Source organism: Oncorhynchus mykiss, chromosome 16 (genome assembly GCF_013265735.2).
Source record: "Oncorhynchus mykiss isolate Arlee chromosome 16, USDA_OmykA_1.1, whole genome shotgun sequence".
Lineage (NCBI taxonomy): Eukaryota > Metazoa > Chordata > Actinopteri > Salmoniformes > Salmonidae > Oncorhynchus > Oncorhynchus mykiss.
This window is the reverse complement of record NC_048580.1, coordinates 14,706,654-14,719,893: the sequence shown is the minus strand read 5'-3', so window position 1 is coordinate 14,719,893 and position 13,240 is coordinate 14,706,654. Positions and strand designations below refer to the sequence as shown.

The following is a 13,240-nucleotide window of genomic DNA, read 5'->3' as shown; positions in this document are numbered from 1 at the left end:
TATTCCCCCGACAGCCCTCTTCTGCCGGGGCCTGAAGTTCACCTCCACCCTCTCTCTGCTCTGAGAGACACACTGTTGCCCTTGGAGAGACTGGCTGTGTCTGTGTGTTCTCAAAGACACTTGACAGGTCTGAGAATTTTTAACTCTAGCCTGGTCCTGTTCTGTATGTGTATATGTAGCCAACCATCACTAAGGATTCTAACCTGGTTGTATTCTGTATGTGTCGTAGCCAACTATCATTGAGGATTCTAACCTGGTTGTATTCTGTATGTGCTGTAGCCAATTATCATTGTTATCCATTACATATTTGTTTGGCATGTCAATGAACGAATGCAAAGAGACACAAATAGACTGGACCACCAGGCTAGGAGAATTCAGATTGTTCCATGAGGCATCCAAAAGCCCTCTAGCATAGGAATACTTTATGTTTGTTTCATGGTTATATCATTGAACTAAAACCAGACGTTTATAAGTCAATGAATGAAGCGTCTGCTTTGAACCTAATTCGTGTTCTTCTTGAATGTATTAATGTGGTTCAAGTGAGTGGGATTAATAGTGAGAGACAATGCTGTTGATGTTAAATGACCCAAATCCACTCAACAGATGGTTCCAGAGACTCTGACGGTGGGCTTAGAGACCAACCAGATTCAAATTATTACTGCATCATTTCAATTAGAGAACACAGTAAACAACAGGATGCTACTTTACATAGTGCACTACATTTAGGCAGAGCCAGAGGTCTTTGGGCAAAAGTAGTGCGCTACGTAGGAACACGCGTCATCAGTCTGAATTTCCCCCAAACCAACCTCCTGTTTTACTGGTGAGAAATGGCAGTGTCCCTGAGATGTCTATGGGTGATGGATGGGGGCCTGTCTTAATGTCTCCTCCAACCGTTAATAGATCGTTACTTCTTACCAATGACGCTCCCATCCACCGGTGGCTGTCCCAGCATAGTGTTGCAGCTTGTGTCATCTGTAAAATACTCATCAAAGCTGAGGCTTAATGCCGCACACAATCCGCCTGTAACATTTCGCTAATGAACCAAAGAAAGATTGGCGAATTGATGGGAGACGCACAGAGGTGCAAAAATGAACCCACACACACACACACACACACGCACGCACGCACGCACGCACGCACGCACGCACACACACACACACACACACACACACACACACACACACACACACACACACACACACACACACACACACACACACACACACACACACACACACACACACACACACACACACACGCACACATTTGAGCTGTTGATTAGAATTCCAACCCATTGGTGCCCCTTCTTAAGTGAACTGGCACTAAAGTGAGATGAAGCTGATCGTCTACATACAGTGAAGGCCCAAGGGCCCACTGAAGTCGGAGTAGGGCATTGAATGATTGAATATAGAACAGTATGCAAACTTTAGATTGGTGGGATACAGGGTCATCTTATTTCTTGAATAAGCAATATGGGAGATTGCAGACACCTGAGATTTCAGGTTGCGTTTCCTTAGGGATGTCGTTTCACTCTCTGCTCTGTTCTGGGACCCAATTGATGTAGAGCAGATGAAACCCACTCACCATAATCCGGTGAAGCATGTGTTCAATTTACAGCAGTCTGGTGTAGCCCTCTTCTGTGACTCCGGTGATATCTTCCTGGATGTCACATTAACTAGTCTATTGAATCATGTTCATTTCCTGGCCTGATTTATTGTCCCTGAGCACGGAGGACGAAAATGGAAAATGACATTTGGATATATGCCCTTAGCCCTCAAGACGATTCTCTTTCCTGTGCGCTACCGTTCTCCCCGTTCTCCATAGCATTTCTTGTGGTCTACTATTTTGTGCATCTACCATCCAGTTGCATTCATATCAATAATATTGAATTTGAATGACAGCAAATCAATGCTCAGAAACAGCTTTGCTGTAGTTCAATTTGTTTTGAGGAAGGACATAACCCGCACACAGACTGGTGGTGGTGTGAAAGACGGCTACTTTATAAATACAACTTGTTTTGTCGCGCACCTCAGCGATTTTCCGGGGAAAACTCATGAGCAATTAGAACTCCTCCAAAAGGACATTAGTGGTTTGTCTGGAGTCTGGACAATTGATTCCACACTAATAATACACTAATAATAGGTGTCTATTGAACTATTTAGGGGCCAGATCCTGAAGCTACGATATTGACCAGTGTGTGTGTGTGTGTGTGTGTGTGTGTGTGTGTGTGTGTGTGTGTGTGTGTGTGTGTGTGTGTGTGTGTGTGTGTGTGTGTGTGAAAGCCTGTCTATAGGAGGATCAGAGGGCACATAGACAGTGAGCTGAGGTCCTATTGATGAAGACCTACCACCAATGCAGAGCTTTTAATTCAGTGTAACAGGAATTAAAACTCAATTGACCTTGAGTAATAGCCAGCCACACAATGAGCCGTCCCTTTGTCTTGTGTCAGCGATTCATTCGATGAATCCTCCTCCTCTCCCCACCCTGTTCCCACTCACACCTTTTATTTTGCTTTCTTTCGCTCGCTATTTTGCCCCAACCATGTATCGATCCCAGCAGGTTTTACAGAGGCACATTTAATTTCATTTTCATTTGACTCCATTTGAGTGGCTTTAAAACAGTGACACTGCCAAGGAAATCCAATTGGCAGATCCATTACGTTGGCTGATGTGGCGGTAAGGGGACTGGGCCGGGGGGTGTTCGTCCTGGGATGTGTCGGTCACCAGGGAAACAAGGGAAAGGAACAGGAGCGATTTTCCCTTAAATACATTATTTTAAAGACATAGGAAGTGAAGCAGATCAATCATGCTTTGGGTCTGTGAAGAGTGCTGTGCTCTAATTACTTCCTCATTAGCAGTATTTGTTGAAAAGCCAAAGCGTTGCTATTATACTCTGTAGATTCACCCAGTCCAAGCCTAGGGTTCGGTCCACAATGGCACCCTATATAGTGCGCTTCTTTTGACCAAGTCCCATAGGGCGCTGGTGAAAAGTAGGCCACTAAAGTATGTAGGGAATAGGGTGCCATTTTAGATGCAGCCCTTGTCTCTGGAGGTCCTACTCAAACTGTGGCGGATAACATAACATAAGCCCTTTGCAGTGGGAGAGTGTTAGTGTGAGAGTGACTTTTCTCCTTTGTCGCGGACTGGCGGTGCAGTGCACGGACGGGCTTGAGATCACTCAAAGGCCTCTGTGCTTCATTTTTTAATGACCTTTAGAGAAACTTTAGAAATCCCTCAACCGGAAATAATTAGCCCCAACTCTGTAGGAAATCTCAGACAAAGAGCAGTCGAGGTTGCCAAGTCTGAGGGAGAGTGTGAGAGCTAAATAATGGAGAAGATTTGGGGAAAGGTCATACTAATCAAGGCGAGAGAGAGTGGAGATTTTACAGGGTATTGGGACTCAGATCCTTGTATAGTTACTGTAATGCAGCGTGTCAGCTGTTGACTGTAGCACTGTCAAAGCCTAGTTTCACTATTACAAGCAGTGGTTGTGTATCAAAAGAGAGGGATTGCACAGAGAAGTCACAAAGCAATGGTCTCGAACACTCTATAATAACTGTAATTTTCCTCTTAATAATGATCTCATGTTGACCAAGGCAATGCATTCAGTGCTGTAAATGTGAGCATTAGTATTCACTGAAGACTAGAATTTGATTTCCTGTTTTACGTTTCAAACTCCTTGTCTTCTTATGGCAATGTGTTTTATAGTTAGATGAGTGTGCTGCTGACTTCACTGTGCTAATCTGCTCTCTCTCTCTCTCTCTCTCTCTCTCTCTCTCTCTCTCTCTCCTCTTTCTCCTCTTTCTTCTCTTTCTAGCCTGCGAGTTGATGACCCAGGGCATCCTGGCTCTGGTCACCTCTACCGGCTGTGCCTCGGCCAGCGCCCTCCAATCCCTGACTGACGCAATGCACATCCCACACGTGTATGTCCAGCGCAGTGGCGAGGGCTCACCACGCACCACCTGCCAGCTCAACCCCAGCCCCGACGGCCAACGCTACACCCTGGCGGCGCGCCCGCCCGTCCGTCTCAACGACGTCATGCTCACCCTGGTCGGCGAGCTGCGCTGGCAGAAGTTCATCGTCTTCTATGACAACGAGTATGGTAAGTGTGGAGTGTGGAGTGGCTGGCTAGTGAACATGCTTCAAGGCTGGCACTAAAAAGATTCTAGAGTATTGTGGAAGGAGGTTGATGACGAGAGGTGAGGGGGTGAGGTGGCGAGGGCTGCAGGATGGTCTGTCTCCGACGACAAAAGTGCTCCAATCAATGAAGCCTCTCAGAGTTGAGTGATCGGATGGAGGAAATAGAGCTTACTCACCGTCACATGGGAGGCTCTCGCTGTGAGAAGTGGGAGAGAGGGAGAGAGGCTGTCTTACTCATCAACGAACCACCTGTTCCTGATACTTAACAAATCATGTTAATCAGGATCAAATTAGTCTGATTTTAGTATGATGAAATGTACTGTACAGCAGCTTCATGGTAGGATCCAAGATTTCACATCATGTTCCTTTCAGCTCAATGCTTTTCTATATTTTTTATTGTTCCACTATATGAGTCTATATTTGTGAAGGTGTAGAGCGGTATCAGGAAAGGTCAGAAGTTCAACCTGTCTATGTGTGGTTTGCTTCAGTGATGCCCTTGAACCAGGGTCTTTATCAGCATAACCCAGTTGTTTCAATATTGTCGGATGACTGCATACCGCCATATTCGACTGCTTTTCTATAGCTGATGAAACTTGAGGATGTTTTTCAATAGAAACTGGGGCATGTGGATTCTCGGAACAGTATAGCAGATTGCAGTGCATGTGTTTGTGGCACTCTGTCTATCTGAAGAAGAGCAACCGATTAGAAATGGTTATTATGTCTTCTTGTGTTGTGCTTCTTAATTTGTTGTTTTAGTAAATGCGACATCTTAATATTTCTATATTAAGAGGAGGACGCATAATGTCTTCCTGTTCTTCAGGAAAACAAACATTCAGGTGGACATTATGAAAGGAAATTGCACAACACTATAATTCACAAGGTAAAATCATAACAGAGCACAATAGATGGTTGTCCCCAAACCATCTGACTCAACAAATGATTTTTAGCACACACAGGCATGTACAAGCCAGCTTTTTCCTCCCCATCACTCTATCCAGCCCCAGCCTCAACAATATCACTCCCTTTGATGAGCAAATGCATTAAATAAGTGAGGGGAGACGAAGAAAGCACATTTATTCAAATTAAGTCCTTTAAGTTTATTAGGAGCAGATGGGGTCTGGGTTTGGGTGTCTAGGCCTGGCTCCAGCATGGCCCAGGCCTGACAGCTGAGTGATGATGATTAAGGAGAGACCTTGGATTGCATTGCTGCTTCCATCCCGTCTCCCCCTGCCTCCCTTGCCTCCCCAGCCCCTCTCTCAACCTCCGTGCTCATTTTCCCTTTCATTCTGTCTGTCTTTCATCCCCTCTCTCTCTTCGCCTTCCACTGTAATTCGCTTTCTGTCTGTGTGTGTTTATCTTTCTCTGTGTTTGTTTTGCTGTCATACTCTCTCTCATTCTCTTTCTCAGTCACTTCGTCATGGAAACCCTGTTTCGCCTCATAAAGTACAGACAATTCCCTCTTTGCTGGTTTGCTTACAAAAGGACAAAAGGGCAAATCCCTCTACCCGTTTTAGCGATATGTACACTGATGCTGCTGGAAATGCAGAAATAGCATTTCAGTTCTTTTTTTTTAACTTCAGTCCCACAAACAGTGTGGAGTAGACTGTTTTTGGTTGGCACATGGTTGGTAAACTGCTGAAACAATGTTTACTGCTCTGCTATCGCCATCATAGCTAACTGTGAAACCTTTTTGGTTATACCACACACATAGCACTGCTCTCAACAGTCTTGTGCAAAATAACCTCGTTAGAAATGAATGAATGAATTAACAAACATGCCCCACTCCCCATCTCTCAACTTCTCAGCTCTCCAGCCTCACCCAGGAATGTGGCACTTCTTTCCCCTACTCCTATCTGACTACAGGGTCATTGGCTGGGCTATGGAATGCCATTATACTGTTGGAGGTGTTGAGACTCAGGATTTAGACGGCGGGTCTCTATAGAATGAAGAGGTGTGACGAGGGGGGGGGGGGGGGGGGGGGGGGACGACGACACACCACAGCTATAGTCCACTGAATTGATTTGCCGGGTACATTGATCTGCTCCGTCTGTCACACAGTGCTCCGCCGAATGTTCCGCCAAGCATGAGACAACAGTTGGGCCACTTCAAATATGGACTCCCAATCACAGACAGGGTTGGAGCTGGTCTGGCTCCAGTGTTGACTGGGATGGTGTCCCAAATAACGCCCTACCCCATGTATAGTGCACTACTTTAGACCAGGGTCCATAGGGCTTTGGTCAAAAGAGAGAGTAGTGTTCCACTTAGGATGCATCCTGGGACCTCCTGTTTTCACCTGCAACAATAAGAGCCACCTGCCAGCCAGCTGGAACGAAAGCCTCCTGATTTTGTAAAAATATATATCATGTAAAAGGGAGTATGAGGTGAGAAGCAACGAGGGCTGAATGATTTTGTTTTGACTCACAGGGTTCTGATGTGACTACACATTGCTATACATGGGTTGCTGCATTCCTTTCTGCCTGATAGTTTCCAATGCTGTCTGGAGCTAACATACTGGAGTAGCCATATCATTAGGTTTGGGTTATAAAGGGTAATTTCAATAGTATTTAATATATTATTATGTTGATGAGGGGTCATTTATAGGGGGTCAGAGTTAATTGCTTGAGTGGATACCCAGGGTCAGGGTTCGCCACAATAATATTTTCATAATCACTATCAGAGTTAACATGCATTAGCCTATACTGACACTGGACACTGCCTTGAATGCAGGGCATTCAAGTTGAACACCAGTTCAACGCCCCCTGTGGCTGACCTGATCTGCTCACTTAGCCTCTTAGCGCTAGCTTAAGCCATTCATTTCTTTCTGACCTTCATCATTTTGTTTATACATGTATTTTCCTAGTCTAGGCGTTTGGTCCGCAGCAATTTCATTATATTTAGTGGTGTAGCTTTACGAAATCACAAGCCATAAAGTGAGGGTGGTTGATTACTGTCCCACTTTTTTATACCCACTGTCATGATATTAATGTCAGCCTTAGTATAAATAAACCAATATCAGCCTGCGGAGGTGATTTCATTTATGTGTGGCCCGAAATCAGCTGAGTCACTCCCAGGAACTCCTCATTCAAAAAGCTTCTATAACTTTTACTGCACCCTTACCACTCACTGTGTCATTCAAATGGTGTGATGATATTGATGACACCCTCCAGAATACAGGAGCCTCATGAGCCCAGACAGATTTATTTACACAAACAGTTCCCCCAGGAGTGCATGGCTAGGCTTTCAGAGTGGAGCAACTGAGGACAACTCCACTCACAAATCAGTCACTCTTACTATCCGTCCGAGACATGTAATAAAGTGTTATCAATTACTAAGTTCCATCTTGTAGTTCCTGTCTGCTATATTCAACAACGTTCAGTTAAACAAGTGAACTCCGCGATGACTTATTTAAAGGCAGTGATTGCGTAAGCCGGGCGAGAACGCTTAAAACAAGGACATACCCTGAACCCATACTAGAAAGAGTCCCATATTTACAGAGCATTAGTGCTTAAATAAATGGCTACTGTGGCCTATCATCTTAAGCTCGCCCACTTGGCTGTATTTGCTTGTGGCTTTACTGGCCTATGACTCCTGATAAACACCATCAGTTCAGTCAAGGACTTTGAACGTGCATGTGAAGGATGGGGAGTTGGAGGGAGATAGAGGAGGCTCATTTGAACTGGATGTTTTGTAAATCACTGCGTGACTTCGGCTGAGTCTCCGCGGGCTTTATATAATGCTGAGTAATTCCCGGAGCTGCTTGATGCTCTGAGACAGGTCGCTCCAGGAGAGGCCAACAGAAGGCACCTCACATCACAGTTCCAGTCTATCCTCCAGCAGCTCCAAAAAAGCCCGCAAGCCCCTCACCTCTGGAAGGCAGATTAGCCGACACCTGTGTGGGATCACAGGGAGCGCCGCCTGCGTTAGTGCCGCTCTAGCATGGCGCCACATTTGGATCATCTGACGATTTTGTAAATGTACATAACATAGTGGATTAACTCTGGGAATGGTGTGAACCGTTGGGGAAACAGAGGAGAAGAGAGGAAGTGGTGGATCAAAAGGAGGTTGATTATCATCAATAGTCAGATGCCACATTACAGATGTGCCTATGGCGGCGGGTGCTTTTGTGTTGTTTTTTCCATTGTTTGTAGTGTAGGGCTGTTTGCATTGATTTAATACCGCTCATTTTTCATCTGTATAACAGAGCTTCCTGAAAAAGCTCATTCTGATTTCATCCAGCCAGACTGAATGTACATTTTTCCTGCAGCTGTTTATGAAAAGTGTCAGTAATTTTGACTTACTTAATAGTGGGCGGCAGGTAGCCTAGTGGTTAGAGCATTGGGCCAGTAACTGAAAGGTTGCTAGATTGAATCCCCGAGCTGACAAGGTAAAAATCTGTCGTTCTGCCCCTGAACAAAGCAGTTAACCCACTGTTTCTAGACCGTCATTGTAATTAAGAAGTTGTTCTTATCTGAAGTGCCTAGTTAAATAAAGGTTAAGTTTTTTTAAAATTTAACAGTCATGGAAAAACTACTCAATGGTCATACTTGAGTAAGAGTAAATATACCTTAATGGAAAATGACTCAAATGAATGTGAAAGTCACCCAGTAAAATATTACTTGAGTAAAAGACTAAAAGTATCTGCTTCTATATGTACTTAAGTACACGGGTGAAAAAACTACTCAATTAAAATAAAGAAAACCCCTTGAATGAGTAGGGGTGTTTTTTATGACTGGTACATTCTCCCACATTTCTGGTTGGCAACACAGGGAACCCAAAGATATGCAAAAAACTGTTGTATTACTACAGAAAGTATTACCTCTTTTTGACAGCAACTATTTCCCTTTTTATTTGATGTTACAGACAAACTAGGAACAACAATAATAGCATAATGCCTCTGACTTTATCAGAACCTTGCCCATACTGGTATATACTGTAATTGCATCAATATAATACCAACCAACTTTTTTTTTACTTGTTAAATGCATTATACTGCTGTTGTACCATAGTAACTCACAAGATGGTATGATATGATCATTTTTGGTACCAATTATCATAATTGTGCATTACTATGGTAGAATGTGGAATGCAGGTTAAAAAACATGGTATTTCCACGATCCTCACCTATACCATGGTATAAAGTATGCAATGCTATAGTATTATTTAGTCACAATCGCAGTATTGGGGTAGTACAAATTATACTTTAAGGTTAAAACCATGATACATTTCTATGATTCCGACTATATCATGGTATAAGTGAAAGTACCATAGTAGTAACATGGTACATTTTTGTAAGGAGACAGCACTCATTCCTCATCATATTAAATACTTAATAGGAATTAAGTTATTTTGAGAATCCACTTAAAATTGTATGATGACACATACCTATACTACATGACCAAAAGTATGTGGACACCTGCTCGTCGAACATCTCATTCCAAAATCATGGGCATTAATATGGAGTTGGTCCCCCCTTTTCTACTATAACAGCCTCCACTCTTCTTTCCACGAGATGTTGGAACATTGCTGCGGGGACTTTCTTCCATTTAGCCACAAGAGCATTAGTGAGGTTGGGCACTGGTGTTGGGCGATTAGGCCTGGCTTGCAGTCGGGCATTCCAATTCATCCCAAAGGTGTTCGATGGGGTTGAGATCAGGGCTCTGTCCAGGGCAGTCAAGTTCTGCCACACCTATCTTGACAAACAATTTATGTATGGACCTTGCTTTGTGCATGCTGAACCAGGAACCAGGAAAAGGCCTTCCCCAAACTGTTGCAACATAGTTGGAAGCACAGAATCCTCTAGAATGTCATTGTGTGCTGTGGCGTTAAGATTTGCCTTCACTGGAACTAAGGGGCCTAGATTGAACCATGAAAAACAGCCCCAGATCATTTTTCATACTCCACAAAACTTTACAGTTTGCACTATGCATTCGGTCAGCTAATGTTCTCCAGGCATCCACAAAACCCAGATTCGTCTATCGGACTGCCAGATGGTGAAACGTGATTCATCACTCCAGAGACCGCGTTTCCACTGCTCAAGAGTCCAATGGCGGAGAGCTTTACACCACTCTAGCCGATGCTTGGCATTGCTCATGGTGATCTTAGGCTTGTGTGCGACTGCTCAGCCATGGAAACCCATTTCATGAAGCTCCCGACACAAAGTTATTGTTTCCAGAGGAAGTTTGGAACTCGGTAGTGAGTGTTGCAACCGAGGATAGACGATTTTTACATGCTACATTCTTCAGCACTCCTATTCTGTGAGTTTGTGTTGCCTACCACTTTGCGGCTGAGTTGTTGTTGCTCCTAGACGTTTCCACTTCACATTAACAACAAGTACAGTTGACTGGGGCAGTTCTAGCAGGGCAGAAATTTGATGAACTGACTTGTTGGAAAGGTGGCATCCTATGACGGTGCCACTTTGGAAGTCTGAGTTCTTCAGTAAGGCCATTCTACTGCCATTGTTTTTTCTATGGAGATTACATGGCTGTGTGCTAGAGTTTACACACCTGTCAGCAAAGGGTGTGGCTGAAATAGACCAATCCACTAATTTGAAGGAGTGTCCACTTACTTTTATATATATAGTGTATTCAGGGCTGCATTAACTGAGACAAAAACGTTAACACGGCCTCATTTACACTAAGCCATTGCCATACAACAAAATCACAGTCACAGTGAGCCAGCAGAAAATGCCAGTCTGGTAATTATGTTCCTGTCTTACAATGTCTGAGTCTTGTTGTTCAATGTACCAGTATTGTAAACTCTGCAAAAAAAACATCCCTTTTTCAGGACCCTTTCTTTGAAAGATAATTTGTAAAAATCCAAATAACTTCACAGATCTTCATTGTAAAGGGTTTAAACACTGTTTCGCATGCTTGTTCAATGAACCATAAACAATTAATGAACATGCACCTGTGGAAAGGTCATTAAGACACTAACAGCTTACAGACGGTAGGCAATTAAAGTCACAGTTATGAAAACTTAGGACACTAAAGAGGCCTTTCTACTGACTCTGAAAATCACCAAAAGAAAGATGCCCAGGGTCCCTGCTCATCTGTGTGAACGTGCCTTAGGCATGCTGCAAGGAGGCACGAGGACTGCAGATGTGACAAGGGCAATAAATTGCAATGTTCTTACTGTGAGATGCCTAAGACAGAGCTACAGGGAGACAGGACGGACAGCTGATTGTCCTCGCAGTGGCAGACCAAGTGTAACAACACCTGCACAGGATCGGTACATCTGAACATCACACCTGCGGGACAGGTACAGAATGGCAACAACAACTGCCCGAGTTACACCAGGAACGCACAATCCCTCCATCAGTGCTCAGACTGTCCGCAATAGGCTGAGAGAGGCTGAACTGAGGGCTTGTAGGCCAGTTGGTAGGTCAGGTCCTCACCAGACATCAGCGGAAACAACGTTGCCTATGGGCACAAACCCACCGTCACTGGACCAGACAGGACTGGCAAAAAGTGCTCTTCACTGACGAGTCTCGGATTTGCATTTATCGTCGAAGGAATGAGCTTTACACCAAGGCCTGTACTCTGGAGTGGGATCACTTTGGAGGTGGATGGCCCATCATGGTCTGGGGCGGTGTGTCACAGCGTCATCGGACTGAGCTTGTTGTCATTGCAGGCAATCTCAACGCTGTGTATTACAGAGAAGACATCCTCCTCCCTCATGTGGTACCCTTCCTGCAGGCTCATCCTGACATGATCCTCCAGCAGGACAATGCCACCAGCCATACTGCTCGTTCTGTGCATGATTTCCTGCAAGACAGGAACATCAGTGTTCTGCCATGGACAGCAAAGAGCCCGGATCTCGATCCCATTGAGCACGTCTGGGACCTGTTGGATTGGAGGGTGGGGGCTAGGTTCATTCCCCCCAGAAATGTCTAGGAACTTGCAGGTGAATTGGTGGAAGAATGGAGTAACATCTCACAGCAAGAACGGGCAAATCTGGTGCAGTCCATGAGGAGGAGATGCACTGCAGTACTTAGTATCTGGTGTGGCCACCAGCTGCATTAACTGTTACTTTTGATTTTGATTTTGACCCCCCCCCCCCCCCTTTGTTCAGGGACACATTATTCCATTCACATGTCTGTGGAACTTGTTCAGTTTATGTTTCAGTTGTTGAATCTTGTTATGTTCATACAAGTATTTACACATGCTAAGTTTGCTGAAAATAAACGCAGTTGACAGTGAGAGGACGTTTATTTTTTTGCTGAGTTTGTTCATTCTTTAGGAGGCACAGTAAAGACATTACTTGACAAAGACATACAATAGCCTAAATGGTACGTTTTGTACTTAAATAGCTCCTCTTCAGTCAAAGCTGCACTGTTAGAAGAGTCAACGGCGTCACCGGCTTCCTTCTGCCAATTGTATTCAATGCACCTTTTTCTTTGACCGTCTTTGCCTTTGAGACAAAGGGAATCATGATGACAACTTCTACACTGTGTTTCAGTGTTTCTCCTCATCAGTGCCTGGACTTCACACAAGGCCAGCTGATGATGAATCCTTGGGGGATGTCATTGAGAAGAGCCTTCATGGTCGTCGGATTTGCGGCGCCAATTTGTTGTCGCTAATTAAGCATTCAACTGGGCCTGCGAGTGACATTGTCTAGACACCTGCAGCAGCTCCAATATTTGGGCTTTTTTATTTTCTTACGATTGATGCTTTGATGTTGCCTCCAATTAAAGTCCTTAATTGGCCAGTAATCTTCACTAAGGGAAGTGGATGTAGCGGGGGTAGGGACTCGGTGAGACGTTGTGTGTTAATGACTACGTCCCCTTCTTAATCTCTACCCACCACACTCACCTGGGGCCCTCACCGTGTGATGTGGACGGTCTGGGAGACTGGAGTTTGCGAGGGCGATGGGAGTGCTATGAGAGAGTGATAGAGATGTAGATATGGGGAGGTAGAGAGAGAGAGATTGGGGAGGTAGAGAGAGGGGTAGAAAGAGATGGGGTAACTGGAGAGAGGGGGGAAAGAGAAAGAGGGATCACCATTCATCTCACTTTCATTTGTTATTTTCCTCTCTCATTCCATCCTACCTCCCTCCCTCCCTCCCTCGCTCCCTCCCTCTCTCCATCCCTCCCTCCCTCCCTC

The 13,240-nt window shown here is 44.7% G+C and overlaps 1 protein-coding gene across 2 annotated transcripts in view; it reads left to right on the top strand.

The window, feature by feature from the left end:
• grid1b (glutamate receptor, ionotropic, delta 1b) overlaps nt 1-13,240 on the top strand; it is a 390,652-nt gene that overhangs the window by 188,077 nt on the left and 189,335 nt on the right. For both annotated transcript variants that reach the window (XM_036946260.1, XM_036946259.1), the window contains exon 3: nt 3,817-4,101. In XM_036946260.1, coding sequence (XP_036802155.1) covers nt 3,817-4,101 — 285 coding nt within the window. The remainder of the gene's footprint in view (nt 1-3,816; nt 4,102-13,240) is intronic.